Below are 13,380 nucleotides of genomic sequence, written 5' to 3'. Positions count from 1 at the left end.
TAGAGAATTTCATTGAGTGTTTCAAGCACATCACACTTCAGAGGCTAAAGCAGTACCAACAATGGACTATTCTTCTTTGTCTTCCGTTGCTTGTCTTATTGTCAAGAAATATTGCAGGAAAATGTTCCAATGTGGTGGGAAACAGCTGTTTTAAGAGCTCTGAATAACATTTCGGGTTCTAGCCCAGCACCAGGTGTGGTGCCTAACCCATTGGAGGTACTAATTCCCATGCAGGACTATGGATAAGAGGAGTCTAGATCCTAGATGGCCTTTTAAAGTCTTGCTTAATGACTCTTCTACCTCGTCTAAAAAAGTCAAAACTTCCCCATGTAATAGTTGCTACAGTACAGTAGTTTCTCCAGTGTCTTATGCTGAAGTAAGGGTGGGCTTGACTTTCACAAGAGCAATTTGCACTTGTTGAATAATTTCAAGGACAAAGATGAGAAATGTAACTTTTCAGATGAAATGCTTTATAGGACTAAATGTAATGAACTATTATAATTTTGTAATGTGTTTTTGTGAAGAAATGACAGAGGATTAACAAAGGCTACTTACATTTCCAAATGTTACACGTTTGAAGAGGAAGGATGGACCTTTTCTGGACAAAACAACACATAGAGCATTATTATTTGTGAAAATAACACCTATCAATAACTGCAATGCAACATGCTTTATAGAAGGGATGTTCTTTGTCCTCACAACCCTAATTTATCTTGGGAACCATTTTCCACAGATTTTGTCCTCAGGGCCTTAAAATAGGTACTGACAAAGGGAAACCACTCTGGTGAAGGCAGAAGGATTTTCACAGGCTTTGACAATCTATGAAGTTCATCTCAGAACACAGTCAGGTGCTTGCTCTTAATCACCCACCGGAGGAACATCTTTTTCTGACTACAGAATATCACTGGCTACAAAAATACCTTAGGAGATAAGATCCCTATACCTCTGTGTTGCCCACTACAGAGTCCAGTATTAATGGCAATTAATATTTCCATGAATACTGGCATTTGCATGCTACCGACAGAACTAATACAGTCAGACTGATTTATCCATATCTCTGTAGAGAACATAGCGAAGAAATGCTCCCTGGGGAGTGAATTAATATTTTGCCTCAAATTAACATGAGGCAGGGGAGGATCCATTCAGGTGTGGTACTGTGGGATGGTGATGAGAGGCATGAATTCTGGGGTTTGGATTGGACTCACTCCCTCAACACCTTTTAAAACTGGATGATGTTAATCTATGCTAATTCCAGCCTCATTAGCCTTTATCTTCAGCCATGAAGGACATATCTTTCTAAAACATATTGAATACCCTACTCTCGACGAGCAAGGAAATAGGCCTAGTTGGTATGTTACTTGCAAAGATTTGAGACTCCTGCAATGCCTGTGGGCCAGGTAATGGTATTTAGATTTTCGTTTGTGAGGAAATCACCAGGCTGCTAGACAAGCAGGGGAATAGTGGGTATTTCCAAATGTCTCTGTGCAATGTAATGGCAAAATAAAGCCTGCCTTCAACAAGGCATGCAAACTGCTTCAGCATGGAAGCAATCAAGCAGTGTCTCTGCTTCTTCTGTCTTCTCTTTTGTCAATGTGTACTCCAAAAATTCATGGAAGAAATGGGCATATTGAGGTGGTTTCAGGCATTTAGCTCATGACTCATGGATTTATGATGTCTTTCAGGAAAGATCCTAAATATGCCTGCAAAATTTTTGTCATAGGCTGTGCAATAGAGAAAGACAGAGAGGCAGGTAGAAAATAATTTTTTAGATCAAATTATTCTTTATTATATTAAATGTAATGAATTTTATTTATCTTAGTTAAAAATGTGTATATTACAACAGTGTTGGACTAGCAAACATGATCAGGAAAAAGAGAACATCTAATTCCCCTGAGAAGAGGAACTGGGTTTGTGCTATACTTAAATACTCATGTACCTCTTATGTACATGTATACCTATGTACTTCTGCACAAGGTGCCTGGCTATGCTGGCTGCCATCAATGTATGTTAAGTGAGATCACAAGTGAGACTGAGTTGCCTGTGTACCTGGCTGATTTGCTGTTTGCTTCCTGTTTACACTTCTCCAGTGTAATGCTTAAGTATTTTTAGAATTCCATCAGATTTTTCCCTCCTTGGCATTGTTTTGAATTTGCTCAAACTGTGCAGTCTCTCTACAATTCTGAAAAAACCTGACTCTTGGTTTTCAGAACACAGTGTTAGGCTCGGGTATTTTTTCAGCAAAATATTGTCTTGAACAAGCCAAATTCATGAAGCCATTTTCTCTTCTCATTTTTCTCAACAGATAGTGGCTGAGATTAGGGACCTTGCAGTGCTACCTGTTGTGTGTTGCACTGAATTAATGTTTGCTTTAGTTAGATGCACACATGTACCATTTTAACGGCACATTAAATGAGGACATTGAATTCTGTGAGACCACTCAGGTGAATAATTGTTCAGAGGCTCATTGTCTGACCCTGAATTAATGAATTACAATTATGTATTAGTAGAATCAGAGAAGTGAAAACAAGAACATTCCTCCATCTCTCATTAAAATAATTACAGTTTCTGAAGAGTGGATTGTCTGGCTTTTATTTTATTTTGAACCAAGTTCATAATTTCATAAAACACTCTCGTTTTGGGTGGCAACTTAAGAATTGCTCAAAAGAGGGAATTCTCTGACTGTGTTTGTATTGCTTTTAACAGTACTCTAATGGTAGAAACCTACTTTTTATAATAACTTTTTAGAAGTTCAGTTAAAATATAGGACAAGGTTCCCCCTATAGGCAAGAGGTCTTGATTATTCTGAAAATATTTGCAAACCCAGTTATATCTTTGTCCAGAAAACATAGCTGAAGTAAAATCATAACTATTCTTACAAACTATCATTTGATGACACCCATTTGTTCACTATGGAGAAGGTAAGATTTAATTAAAAAACTCCTGAAGATTACACCAATTTTAATTAATTTTTCCTTGTCAAAATAATTTAGTTTTATGAAACTGTTTACTAACAGACATCAACGTATTTATCTATATTGTAAGAAATGAATTTATTCTCTAAGTATTGTATTAGGAGCAACAGGTTTCTTCCTGACCTTTTAGGAATCATTACAAAAAAGAAACAAGGAATATATAAGTGAGTTTTAGAAGTGAACTAATGTTATGTATGTCAAATATGGTGACAGACATATGAAAAGTAAACATTTTTCATTTTTCATTCTTATTCAAAATCCTTGCAGTCTATTCAACACTCTGTAGTGAATTTAAAGTTTATTAACATCCAAATGCTCAGAACATAGGAATTGTAGATATGCAGGTCTGTTAATGTAAAGCATATATGACACCATCATGAAAAGTTTATGACAAGTTCTAGAATGCTGTATTCTACATTCCTTTTAATATCTGAAAAAGGGAACTTTAAGAAACATGCTGTATTAAGGCTGACATGGAGAGCATTAGTCACAGCGAAGTGAGCCAGAAAAAAGCAGAGTTAAAAACCAGGATCTCTGTGCTTTTCAAGGTGTGATTTCACAGCATGTGACCTGCTGAACCTCTACTTGTCACTTGTTTTGTTTTGCTAAGATATGTATACAGTGCTAGGACTCAGCAGAAAACCCAGTAGCAAGCACAACAGTGATCTCTATGAAAACATTTGGCATTTTACCAATATTTTCATTCAGAAACAAGTGCTGTGGCTCAGATAATCACTGTACAGCTACTGGGATAATGTCCTCTACTTGACATGCAGTCCACTAAAACTTACATCAAAAGCATTAGGAGATTGACTGGCTTGGAATGAGAATAAAATGAGAGGATATTAATGTTCTGCAATGGCACAGGCTTCTCTTGCATTGTGCGGGGTGGAACTGGCCAGAAAATAATTTTGTTTTGTGAACACTTCCAAGGATTCTAAGCTGTCTTTTGTGCTGGTGCACAAGAAAACAAGAGCTTTCAAAATTTTTCTTGAAGAAGCCTAGGGAGAGAGGCTGTGTAGCAATTAGATGGCTGGTAGCGAGAGCTAAGGAGTAGTGCAGAGCAGAGTTTGGGGCAGAGCACTACCATAAAACTAGACTTCAAAAAATCACCAGCAGTGGCTAACTGGTAATATGTTGAATCAGTTGGGCTCAACATTGCTGGAGTAGTAGATGTTGAATGACCAAACATTCCTTTTGGATTGCTTGGGAGAAAATGGAAAGCTTCCCCATGGAAAACCTTTTCATTGAGTTTTTACCATGTCCGGTACTAAATACAGCCAAGAAAAAATGTTTATATGTTGATTCATTCTTAATATTTAAGAAAGGTTTTCTTTAATTATGCCCTTGAATGAGCTTGCTAGCAGGAATGTTTCCTGAAAGCAATGGCTTCTAATCAATAGGAAGCACAGATTTTATTAATATGTATGGATAAGTGCACTGTGAGTGTGATCTGAAGAATTATTCTCACTCAGGGTATAGAATAGAATAGCCTTGACAAAGTCCTAGACAAAGCTGGGCAAATAGCTGTTAAAACATGCTATTTTTTAAAAAAGATCTCCAAAATAGTTTCCAAGATGGTTCTTTCCTTTAAAGGAAAGAAATACTTAAAGATTTGAAACAGCATTAATTCCTTCAACGGCTCCAGCTCTAACTGCATACTGAAATCATTATGGTGTCATTGGTGCTTTGAAACTCACATCACCTCAGTGATTTAGAACTGTCACAAACCATGACCCTGTTGTTTGGAGTTTTGTCTATCTGTGAAGCTAACCAAATTTCTTCAGTCCTCCTTTGAATGTGACTTGATGTATGTGGTATTTATGTGCTGGGAAAAGAAGAGTTAAATTGCTAACAAAGAGGGGAAGAAAATGCACTTGGGCACTCTGAAAGGCATGGGTTTCGCTAGCCATTAGATGGCAGGGCTGAGCCAGGGGGCCAGCTGGGCATGGAGAAAGTGGGGAGCACAATGCTGTGCAAAGGCCTTGCCTTGCAATAGGTCACCTCTTGAGGGATCCTGCTAGGCTTCGCTGCTTCGCTTCCATGACTTCTTTTCATACATTCATAGCCCACTATATCACTAAGAATAGGAGCTACCATCTGCTTAAAGTCCACTTCAGAGTCAAGTCAGTTGGGATTGCTCCACTTCTGTCACCCTTGCAGGAAAACAGCTTACAGAGAAAATCCTCAGTTGCCCTGTGGTTTATTTGTATTTGTTGAGCTCCTTTGGCATTTGAAAAAATCTTGTGTTGCACAGGAATGGAATAGAGGTTAGATCAGGATAGGACAGGATAGATGTTTTCCTTCTCTAATTTTTATGATTCTGTTAACTACAGCTGGTATAAAGATCTGATTAAATCTGTTAAATCTGCATTTGATTTTATGGAGACACTATTTATTGATAAAAGCACAGTGCATCCTGTCTGTGAAATCTCAGTGCTATTACAAGGTCTTTGAGGTCACAGTTTCTCATCATGGCATTAATAATTTGTATTTGTATTAATTATTTGTCAAATCCTGATGGTTACCATCTGGATGGATTACAAAGACTGCCATCTGTCCCATTCCCAGAAATCATATAGAAAAAAGAAATTCAAGTAGGTATTTTCCAAGTATTTTATTCAATAATTGCTGTGATTATTCAATCATGGAGTAAAACTAAGTTTCCATTAGAGGTGCATATAGTATTGCTGGTCTAGGCAGCTCTCTGCTGCACAATCATGAGTATTTTTTATTTAGTGAATACTGATGTCATTTGGCAACCTTTACAAGTTTATAAAATCTGCTAAAGTTCAAAACCATTTTAGAAAAAAGGCCAGAGTAAACATTAACAAGCTCATTTGCTTAGGTTGGGTAACTTGAAAAGGCTGCATAACATCAATGAAAATGCTTTGTCAATCACATTCTACACTAGATTAGTCTTAAAGTCCAAGGAAGAATCAAAGTTCACCTAAGTATATAAACTTCTGTCTAGCAGTCCCTGATATTGTTTCCAGGTTTAACAAAAAAGAAAAATGAAGGAGAAGGAACAGTCAGTAGCTATCGAGGAAATAATAGACTCCTCAAAACTAAAACTGGTGAGCAAATAATTTCTTTGTCTTTTTTTCAATAGTATAAAGGTGATAGATAGGAAATTGTGTCTTTCAGTTGCAGAGAATATCAAAATGCACACACTGAGAACTGCTCAGTCCTCTTTTCTCCAGCTGGAGATTCTTCTGCTATCACTGCCACTGCTGTTTTCAATGCCATAGAGATGCTAGATGAAGGTTTGTTTTCGGTATTTCACACAATATAGTCGTTTGAGGCTGAAATGGGCAGTGTACAGCTCTCTTACCTGTTTTAAGTACTCTAAATAGATTGAGTATGAGTGTTTGCAATTTACTTCATGCTGTAGAAAAGGTCTTCATAACACAGAGCATTCCATATTTTGGGTCAGAAGTGCTGTGGTCCACTTTACATAGCTGCAGCACTCAAAAGCTGTGCAAAATACCCAAATAGCTCATCTGTGTCTCTAACATTCTAACAGCACAATGTCTAATAACCCTTCTCTATTTGGGAGTAGACCTCTGGCTGAAGGGATCTAGAAGACTCAAGCTTCATGCAACTGGAGTAAGTTTTTTCATTACTATGAAATGAAGGAAAAGTTCATTTTTTCCTCTTTGGTTTTCTCTTTCAGAAAGGTAAATAGATGTAAATGGAAGTATTATTCTAAAATATACAGTTATTTGTAATTAAGTACCTCTTACAAACATGGTCTTCATCTCAGAGCTTAACACACACTGAACAGAGGTAAAAGGAGAGATAAGTTTCTAATTCTCCTAATGTGTACTCTTCACTAATTCTAAGCTCCTGTGCAGCAGGAACTGCAAGCAAATTCCTGCTGTTTGGGGCCACCAGGCAGATTTTGTCTTATCCCAAAGCCCTGATGCACAGCCTCTGCCTTGTGTCTTGTGTTGTCTGTATACAGCAGTGCAACACCTGCAGTCCTTAGTACGTGACAGATAATAGAGAAGACTACATTAAGCTCCTTGGGGTCTGTAATGTATAGGTTATGATCACTTATGGAGCTAAACTTTATGAATTTCTGTCAATGGCATTTACATAGGTTGAATAAAAGACTTACAAGCTCAGAGGCAACAACAATGGCCACTTTGTTCTCTAGGCACAGTCAAACTTCTTACTGCAAAATAAAACTAACTTGTGGAATACAAAGATTTATTGAAGGTCATTTTGAGAAATAAACTCCTGAAAGATACAATTACTTTTCTTAGCACCTCCTTCTCCATCAGCCAAGGCCTTCTATGGGCTTTAACTATATGTGTACAGCAGTTTTTGAAGTAGTTAACTATGCATTTATATTTACACTAGAAGTAAACACTTGTGAATATATCTGAAACCAACTACTACAGAAAGGAATTCCAACCAAAACAAAACTCTGCATAGCGCATGTTAATCCATTTGAACACACTAGATCACAGAAATCAGTAAATACTTTACTCTAATGTGTTCAGATACTTAGGTGACATGCGAAAAGTAAGAGGACATAATATAAAGCATATAATATATATAAAATATATAATATAAATACAGGTAATAGAGATGTCAGCATCCATATTTAAGAGAAAATGCCCCATATTCTAATCCTGAAAAAAAATCTGGTTTCACTTATCCTTTAGGCTCAATTTTTCACTTTTCTTGTGTTTTTGTGCTGGCATTTGTTCATTGTTTTTAGAGGAAGAATTTGAATGATTTGGTATATGCATTTACATATGGTAGCTGGAGAAATAGAACCAGGAATTAGTGCATTAGCTGGTGTCACTAGTGAACTAATCTTAACAAAACAGCTTCATTTAAATGTCATCTTTGGGATTCAGACCCTGGAGGTTAGTGGGGCAGTACTCCCGTGACGTTTGATTTCCAGCTGCCAGTTGGATGATGACAGTATTATGACATCACTTCACTTTTGGTCTGTCTCTTATGTTAGTTTTGTAGCCAGAAAAGCCAAGAACAGCTAAACATATAATTAAAAGAAGGTAACAGAAAGAACAGAACTCTCCTGCAAAAGTCTGATTCTCCTAAAAGTTCCTTCGCTTGGTCATATTTGATCAGACATTTATCTAGACAATGGACTTCTATGTATGTGATCAGGGCAGGAATGTACTGTAACTAGGAATATGAACAGAGTTCATTTTTCTCTGATGAATAATGAACCAGCTTGATGATCATTATTTGAATGTAAAAAATGAACCAGTTTTCATGCATAATATATAATATGTAATATAATATATCTGAACATTAAGTCCCTGGTTGAGGAGTGTGTAATTATGAACCCTGTTAAAGATAAATACAGAAGGAGATACAATTTGTTCAAAGGAAAACAAGTCTGAAAAAGGAAGCATTTGCTTTTCTGCTGTTCTCTTTAGATAATGAAAAGAGGAATTGGAATATTTGGGTATTAGTTATTACTAAAGACCATTTATTTTTAAATATAAGTACTTTGTATTGCAAATACAAAAGTGCCTAAAACATTTGGCTGTGAATGGAATCTTCTTGTTCTAGACCTAAAACCAGTATACTACAACTTTTTTTTTGATAATTTACAGTGTAAACTTATACTTACAAATAAAAAGGATATGACAGCTTATGTTGTTCAACTTTTTTTCAAGCAATACAGCAATTGCAAAAGAAAGCCAGAGGTTGAACCCCAGTCTTCTGGGTACAGGACTTGTTTTGACCCACAAGATTATGCATACTGTCTACAATACCTTGCTGAAAAGTCATAATTTACTAAAACACATGTTGAAGATACAAGAATTACTCCAATTTTCCCCTTGTCAAAAATTTGAGACATCTAGTATACCAGATATTACTATTTAGAAAATGGATTTGCAATGACTGGGTTATTCTGCACTTATAGACCAACTCAGTATTTGGTCAAATTCAGTGCACATTTTGAAGCTAATATGCAAACCTCAAAGATTTAAAAAAAGTTTTGGTTACCTGTCATGAACAAACAAGGAAGGAATGACAAGGAATTAAGTATGTGGGGTTTATATTTTGTACCTCAGTAACACAAATGCCAAAGAAACTTTTACTTGATATGTAAAATGAACTGTGGACACAGTTCCAAATTTAGATTTCTACATTTGGGATGCATATATGGGATAGTAGTATAAAAACTTTGCAAAATCCCAACTTTGATTTTTTAATTAAAATGAATAAGCAAGACCACATTGAAATGGATGAGTGCTAGCATAATTTTTGTGGCTAAGAAGCAGAAGTAGCCTCATTTTACAAAACTGTTCTTTGAAGTGATGCTATCAATTAGGTTCACGAGAACATGATTTAAGTGGGATATATTTAGGGGTGGGAAAGGCTAAAGTATTGTACTAATATTTCACACATGAACACTTCATTCTAGATGCAGTCTGAGAAAGTACTAATTTTTACCAAGCACCAAAAGAAATTTTCTCTTGAAGATATAGTCTGCTACCTTTCAGGTTAGGTAGCTACATAGTTTTTTCTTGTGACAAGTAAAGCAGCATGTGTTATGCTTCCCTATTATTTGCGTTTGCCCAGTCTGTAAGTGCAGTACAGGCAATCTGACCATGTATAATAGGGCCAATGATCCTCAGAACTGTCTGTACTGCAGAACAACTGCTCTGGATGTATGCCATACTTCTGTTTATGCAGGAAATACAGGCATGTAGACACACTTGGTGAGTTACATGTCTGCAGTTATTAACCCTGGAAAAGAGGGTAACAAAGGAAGTTTCTGCAAGCAGGATTATTCCTGCAACTTGCTTCCCACTTGCCCTCTTTTTCATAGGCTCTTCTGACCTGGGCAGAATGAAGACCTCTGGTAGTGGCAGTCTGATCCTGACATCTGTATTTTGTGGGGTCATCTTGACTCTTCATACATTTGGGTTTGTGAATGTGACTGTGAGGAAATAAGACATTGAGAGAAATAGTAACTGGAAATAAGCCTCCACTAAAAGGACAGTCCTTCCTGCTGCCTGTTCACAGGTCCCTTAAGGGAAAGCAGGCTAGTTGATTAATTGTTTTGACCTGTCAGGCCAGGCCAGATGCCTTTGGTGAAAAGCTTGTGCTATCCTAGGGTTTAGCCATTTTAGGCAACTAGAACATGTAAAGTGTCTGCTCTTTAAAAATGTGCATACCCTCCATCACTTCCATGATTAGTGACATCCTTTTGGATCTATGGAGAGCTGTTTGCTATTGGAATTAGTCTTTCTAACTAGTCCTGCACATCCGCGGTTTGCTGATTGTAGCCTTTTATGAATGCATATTAGTGAAATGCAACACAGATTATATGGAAAGTAACTGAACAGGATTCTTGTGAAGTTAAGGGGCAAGTTAAAGAGATAATAAAGAATTTGTTAAAAGAGAAGATATTAATGAAGTGCTCCAAGAATCAATCCTCAGCCTTGGTCTCAGTTTATTTAATGTTTTTATTAGTGACCTTGGTACAAAAAATACGTTTATACTGATGAAATTTACTGAGGTAGCAAAAGTAGAAGGTGTTGCCCATACAAAGAGGATGAGGATATCATAGAGGAAGAATTATATGACTGTGATGACAGAATAGTATAAATGGAAGGAATGTAATAGTACTGAGTGCAAGGTCATTCATTTAAATACTAATAGCAGGAATGTCTGCAGTAAGCTGAGAGCTCATTAACTGGAGATGACAGAGAAAGATCTGGTTACATTAGTTACTCAGAGGATGACTATAAGACATCAAAATGATGGGACTGCAAAAAAGAGATAAATATGATCTTAGGATCCATCATGAGAGAGATTTCCAAGAGACACAAGGAAATATCCACTGTGGAATTCACTGGTTACAAAACTTTCAAAATGCTGTAGACAAATAAAGGTGTCCACACTTCAGAAAAACTAATTCAAAGCAGGAAAAGTAGAGAGAGGTCTGTTAGGACATATCATAGCAGGGAAATATAGCTAAAGAAGCACGGCATGTTCAACTTAGCAAACCAAAGGCTTAAGGGAGCTATGGTCACTCACAATAATCACATGGGGATGTTAAACAATGAACTATGTAAGTTAAAGGAACACAAAACCAAAATAAAATTTGTCGAGGAATGGAAACAAAAAGAAATGTTTTTAACAATAGTTTGTGATCTTTCAACTTTCGGAACATATTCCAAATAAAAATATTGGAGATGTGAAACCTAATTGACAGAGCATTTTGTACCAAGGTTTATGAAATAGATTATGTGATGATCTGGTAAATGAACCCAATACCCAGGAAATGCTTTCTAGTCCAGACTGGGCATTACCACATTCAGCAGAATTTTCAAATTAAGAAAAATGTATCTGACTTCAGAAGAGGGTTGGGCTGTTATTTCCTAGCTGTGCAACAGTGAGTGTGATAAAGCCATGATCCTTATAGACTTGAATGTTACTGTTAGACAAACGCATCATGCAAAGATTAGCCAAAATCTAAAAATACTTAAACAGTATGTAATCATATAAGTGACCACTATAGTAACATAGAGCTTTCTAGGGGCTACAGGTGAACAGGCACAAACGTATATTTTATTATCATATTAAGAATCCTTCTCTTTCATTCCTGGAAGATATGGAAATGCTATTTGGTTTAAGTCTTCCTTGAAATTATATGATATTTACCAATAGCTGCCATGCTATGGGATTTGGAATACCACATTATTTCCGTTAATGAGGCAATGTTTTTCCTGGCTTAGTAATGTTTTCCTTTGAAAAAAAAGCATAACTTGGAATTAGAGACCGCAAATTGTGATCAGAGCTGTCCATTGCTAGACATCCATGCAGGTAACGAACCCTTGATATTTGCCACACAATCCTGCCTGCATAGCAGTTCAGACCCAAGTATTGAATATAAAAGCTCCTCTGGATGAGGCCTTTACGGTACTTGTCTTGGATGCTTTCAGCAAGCACAAGGTCACAGGTTCTTGTGAGGTGCTGCTGAGCTCTAGCCGGGCAGTTGCTCAGGTACTTCAGCTGAAGTTTGCTTTTATAATTGGTCTAAGCTTCAAAGTTGAGTATCTTTCAGGACTGAGCCCTGTGAATGGCAATTCTCATGTTCTAGTCTTTGCACACAGGCATTGAAGATCCCATGACACTTTATACAAAAGGAAGAACGTTAACCCCAGTGTCCTTGCCAAATGCTAACTTCGTTAATTACAGTCTTCTTTCTTTAATTCTCCTTGCAGTTTTAATTAGATATGGTATTATTCTCTTCCTGTACTACATTGTCACTGGTTATTCCCACTTAACCATTTACTGTGTTAAAGGTTGTTAATCTTTTGTCCAAAACTGATTGTGTTTTAGAAGCAGGAAAAATGGCTAATTATATACTGCTATTTTCAATATGTGTGTGTTCACCCCTTGCAAGCCGCTTGCATCCAAATTCTCAAAGACACATACATAAATATGTGTATCATGAATGGATAGGTTGGAAACGGTGTGACTTACCAGGACTTCTCAGAACAACACAGATATGAACCAATACAGCTCATGACACCTGCAGGATAAATAGATCGTTTCCCAGGATTTATGAATTTTCATACCCACAAGTTGTGTGTCCACATCTCTAAACCAAAAGCAAGAACATGCTTTTGATACAGCATAATCAGCTGGATTTTTAAAGTGCTTTGGGATTCATCAGGTTTCACAGTGCTATATAACTGTAAGATCATCTTTGTACACGTATCATATTACGCCATTGCAAATGATTTATACTTTTAGTAAGATTGCATAGGATTTTTGTGAGATTATATCAATGTATATATTTATTTTGTAACGTAGAACTGGAAGTTATTTGAAGCCTCAGTACTGCAAAAGCTTTCCCCACTTACCTGACATTGTAAGAAATAAATTGTATTGTGGATTTTTAGTGCATATCCAAACAACTGGATGTATTTTGACACAGAATTTCTGTAATATATCATGCTATATGTTTTAATTCTGTAATTTAAAAATCAGTTCCTCACCAGGTGTCTAAATTTCTAAGAGAGCTTTCTCCTTTTATACACAAAAAAAAGTATCTTTCTTCATGTTGTATCAAAATTGACCAATTTTTATTTTAAGGTTGTTTTTAGTGTTCAGTAACATTAGCAAAGAAATTCCTTGGGATTTTCCATGTTTGATATCAATGCAGGGCAAATTCAGGTAGAGAGTTTCAACAAAACATTTTTTGATACATTTTTTACTTTGTATTTTTAAAACTCCCCCATAATTAGAAAAGTGAATATTTGTCAAGAAAGATGCAGTCTGGTTTGCTTTGTTGTTCTTATGTGATTTGTAAAATAAGAGTTTTTTTGGAAATTTTCACATCAGGAGCATAGTCAGGTTTTGTGAGAAGGTACATATGGAAAGCCTGCAGCAG

At 36.4% G+C, this 13,380-nt stretch overlaps 1 protein-coding gene across 2 annotated transcripts in view; it reads left to right on the top strand.

Annotated features, from left to right (window-relative positions):
• TFEC (transcription factor EC) overlaps nucleotides 1-13,380 on the top strand; it is a 94,505-nt gene that overhangs the window by 60,232 nt on the left and 20,893 nt on the right. Inside the window, exon 2 of one of the 2 annotated variants that reach the window (XM_086473012.1) lies at nucleotides 2,035-2,040. The exons of the other annotated variant lie outside the window; for it this stretch is intronic. Within the exon in view, the coding sequence (XP_086329138.1) occupies nucleotides 2,035-2,040 (6 nt within the window). The remainder of the gene's footprint in view (nucleotides 1-2,034; nucleotides 2,041-13,380) is intronic. 2 annotated transcript variants of the gene reach the window in all.

This window comes from Leptosomus discolor, chromosome 1, assembly GCF_034619465.1.
Source record: "Leptosomus discolor isolate bLepDis1 chromosome 1, bLepDis1.hap2, whole genome shotgun sequence".
Lineage (NCBI taxonomy): Eukaryota > Metazoa > Chordata > Aves > Leptosomiformes > Leptosomidae > Leptosomus > Leptosomus discolor.
This window is presented reverse-complemented; position numbering and strand designations above follow the sequence as displayed.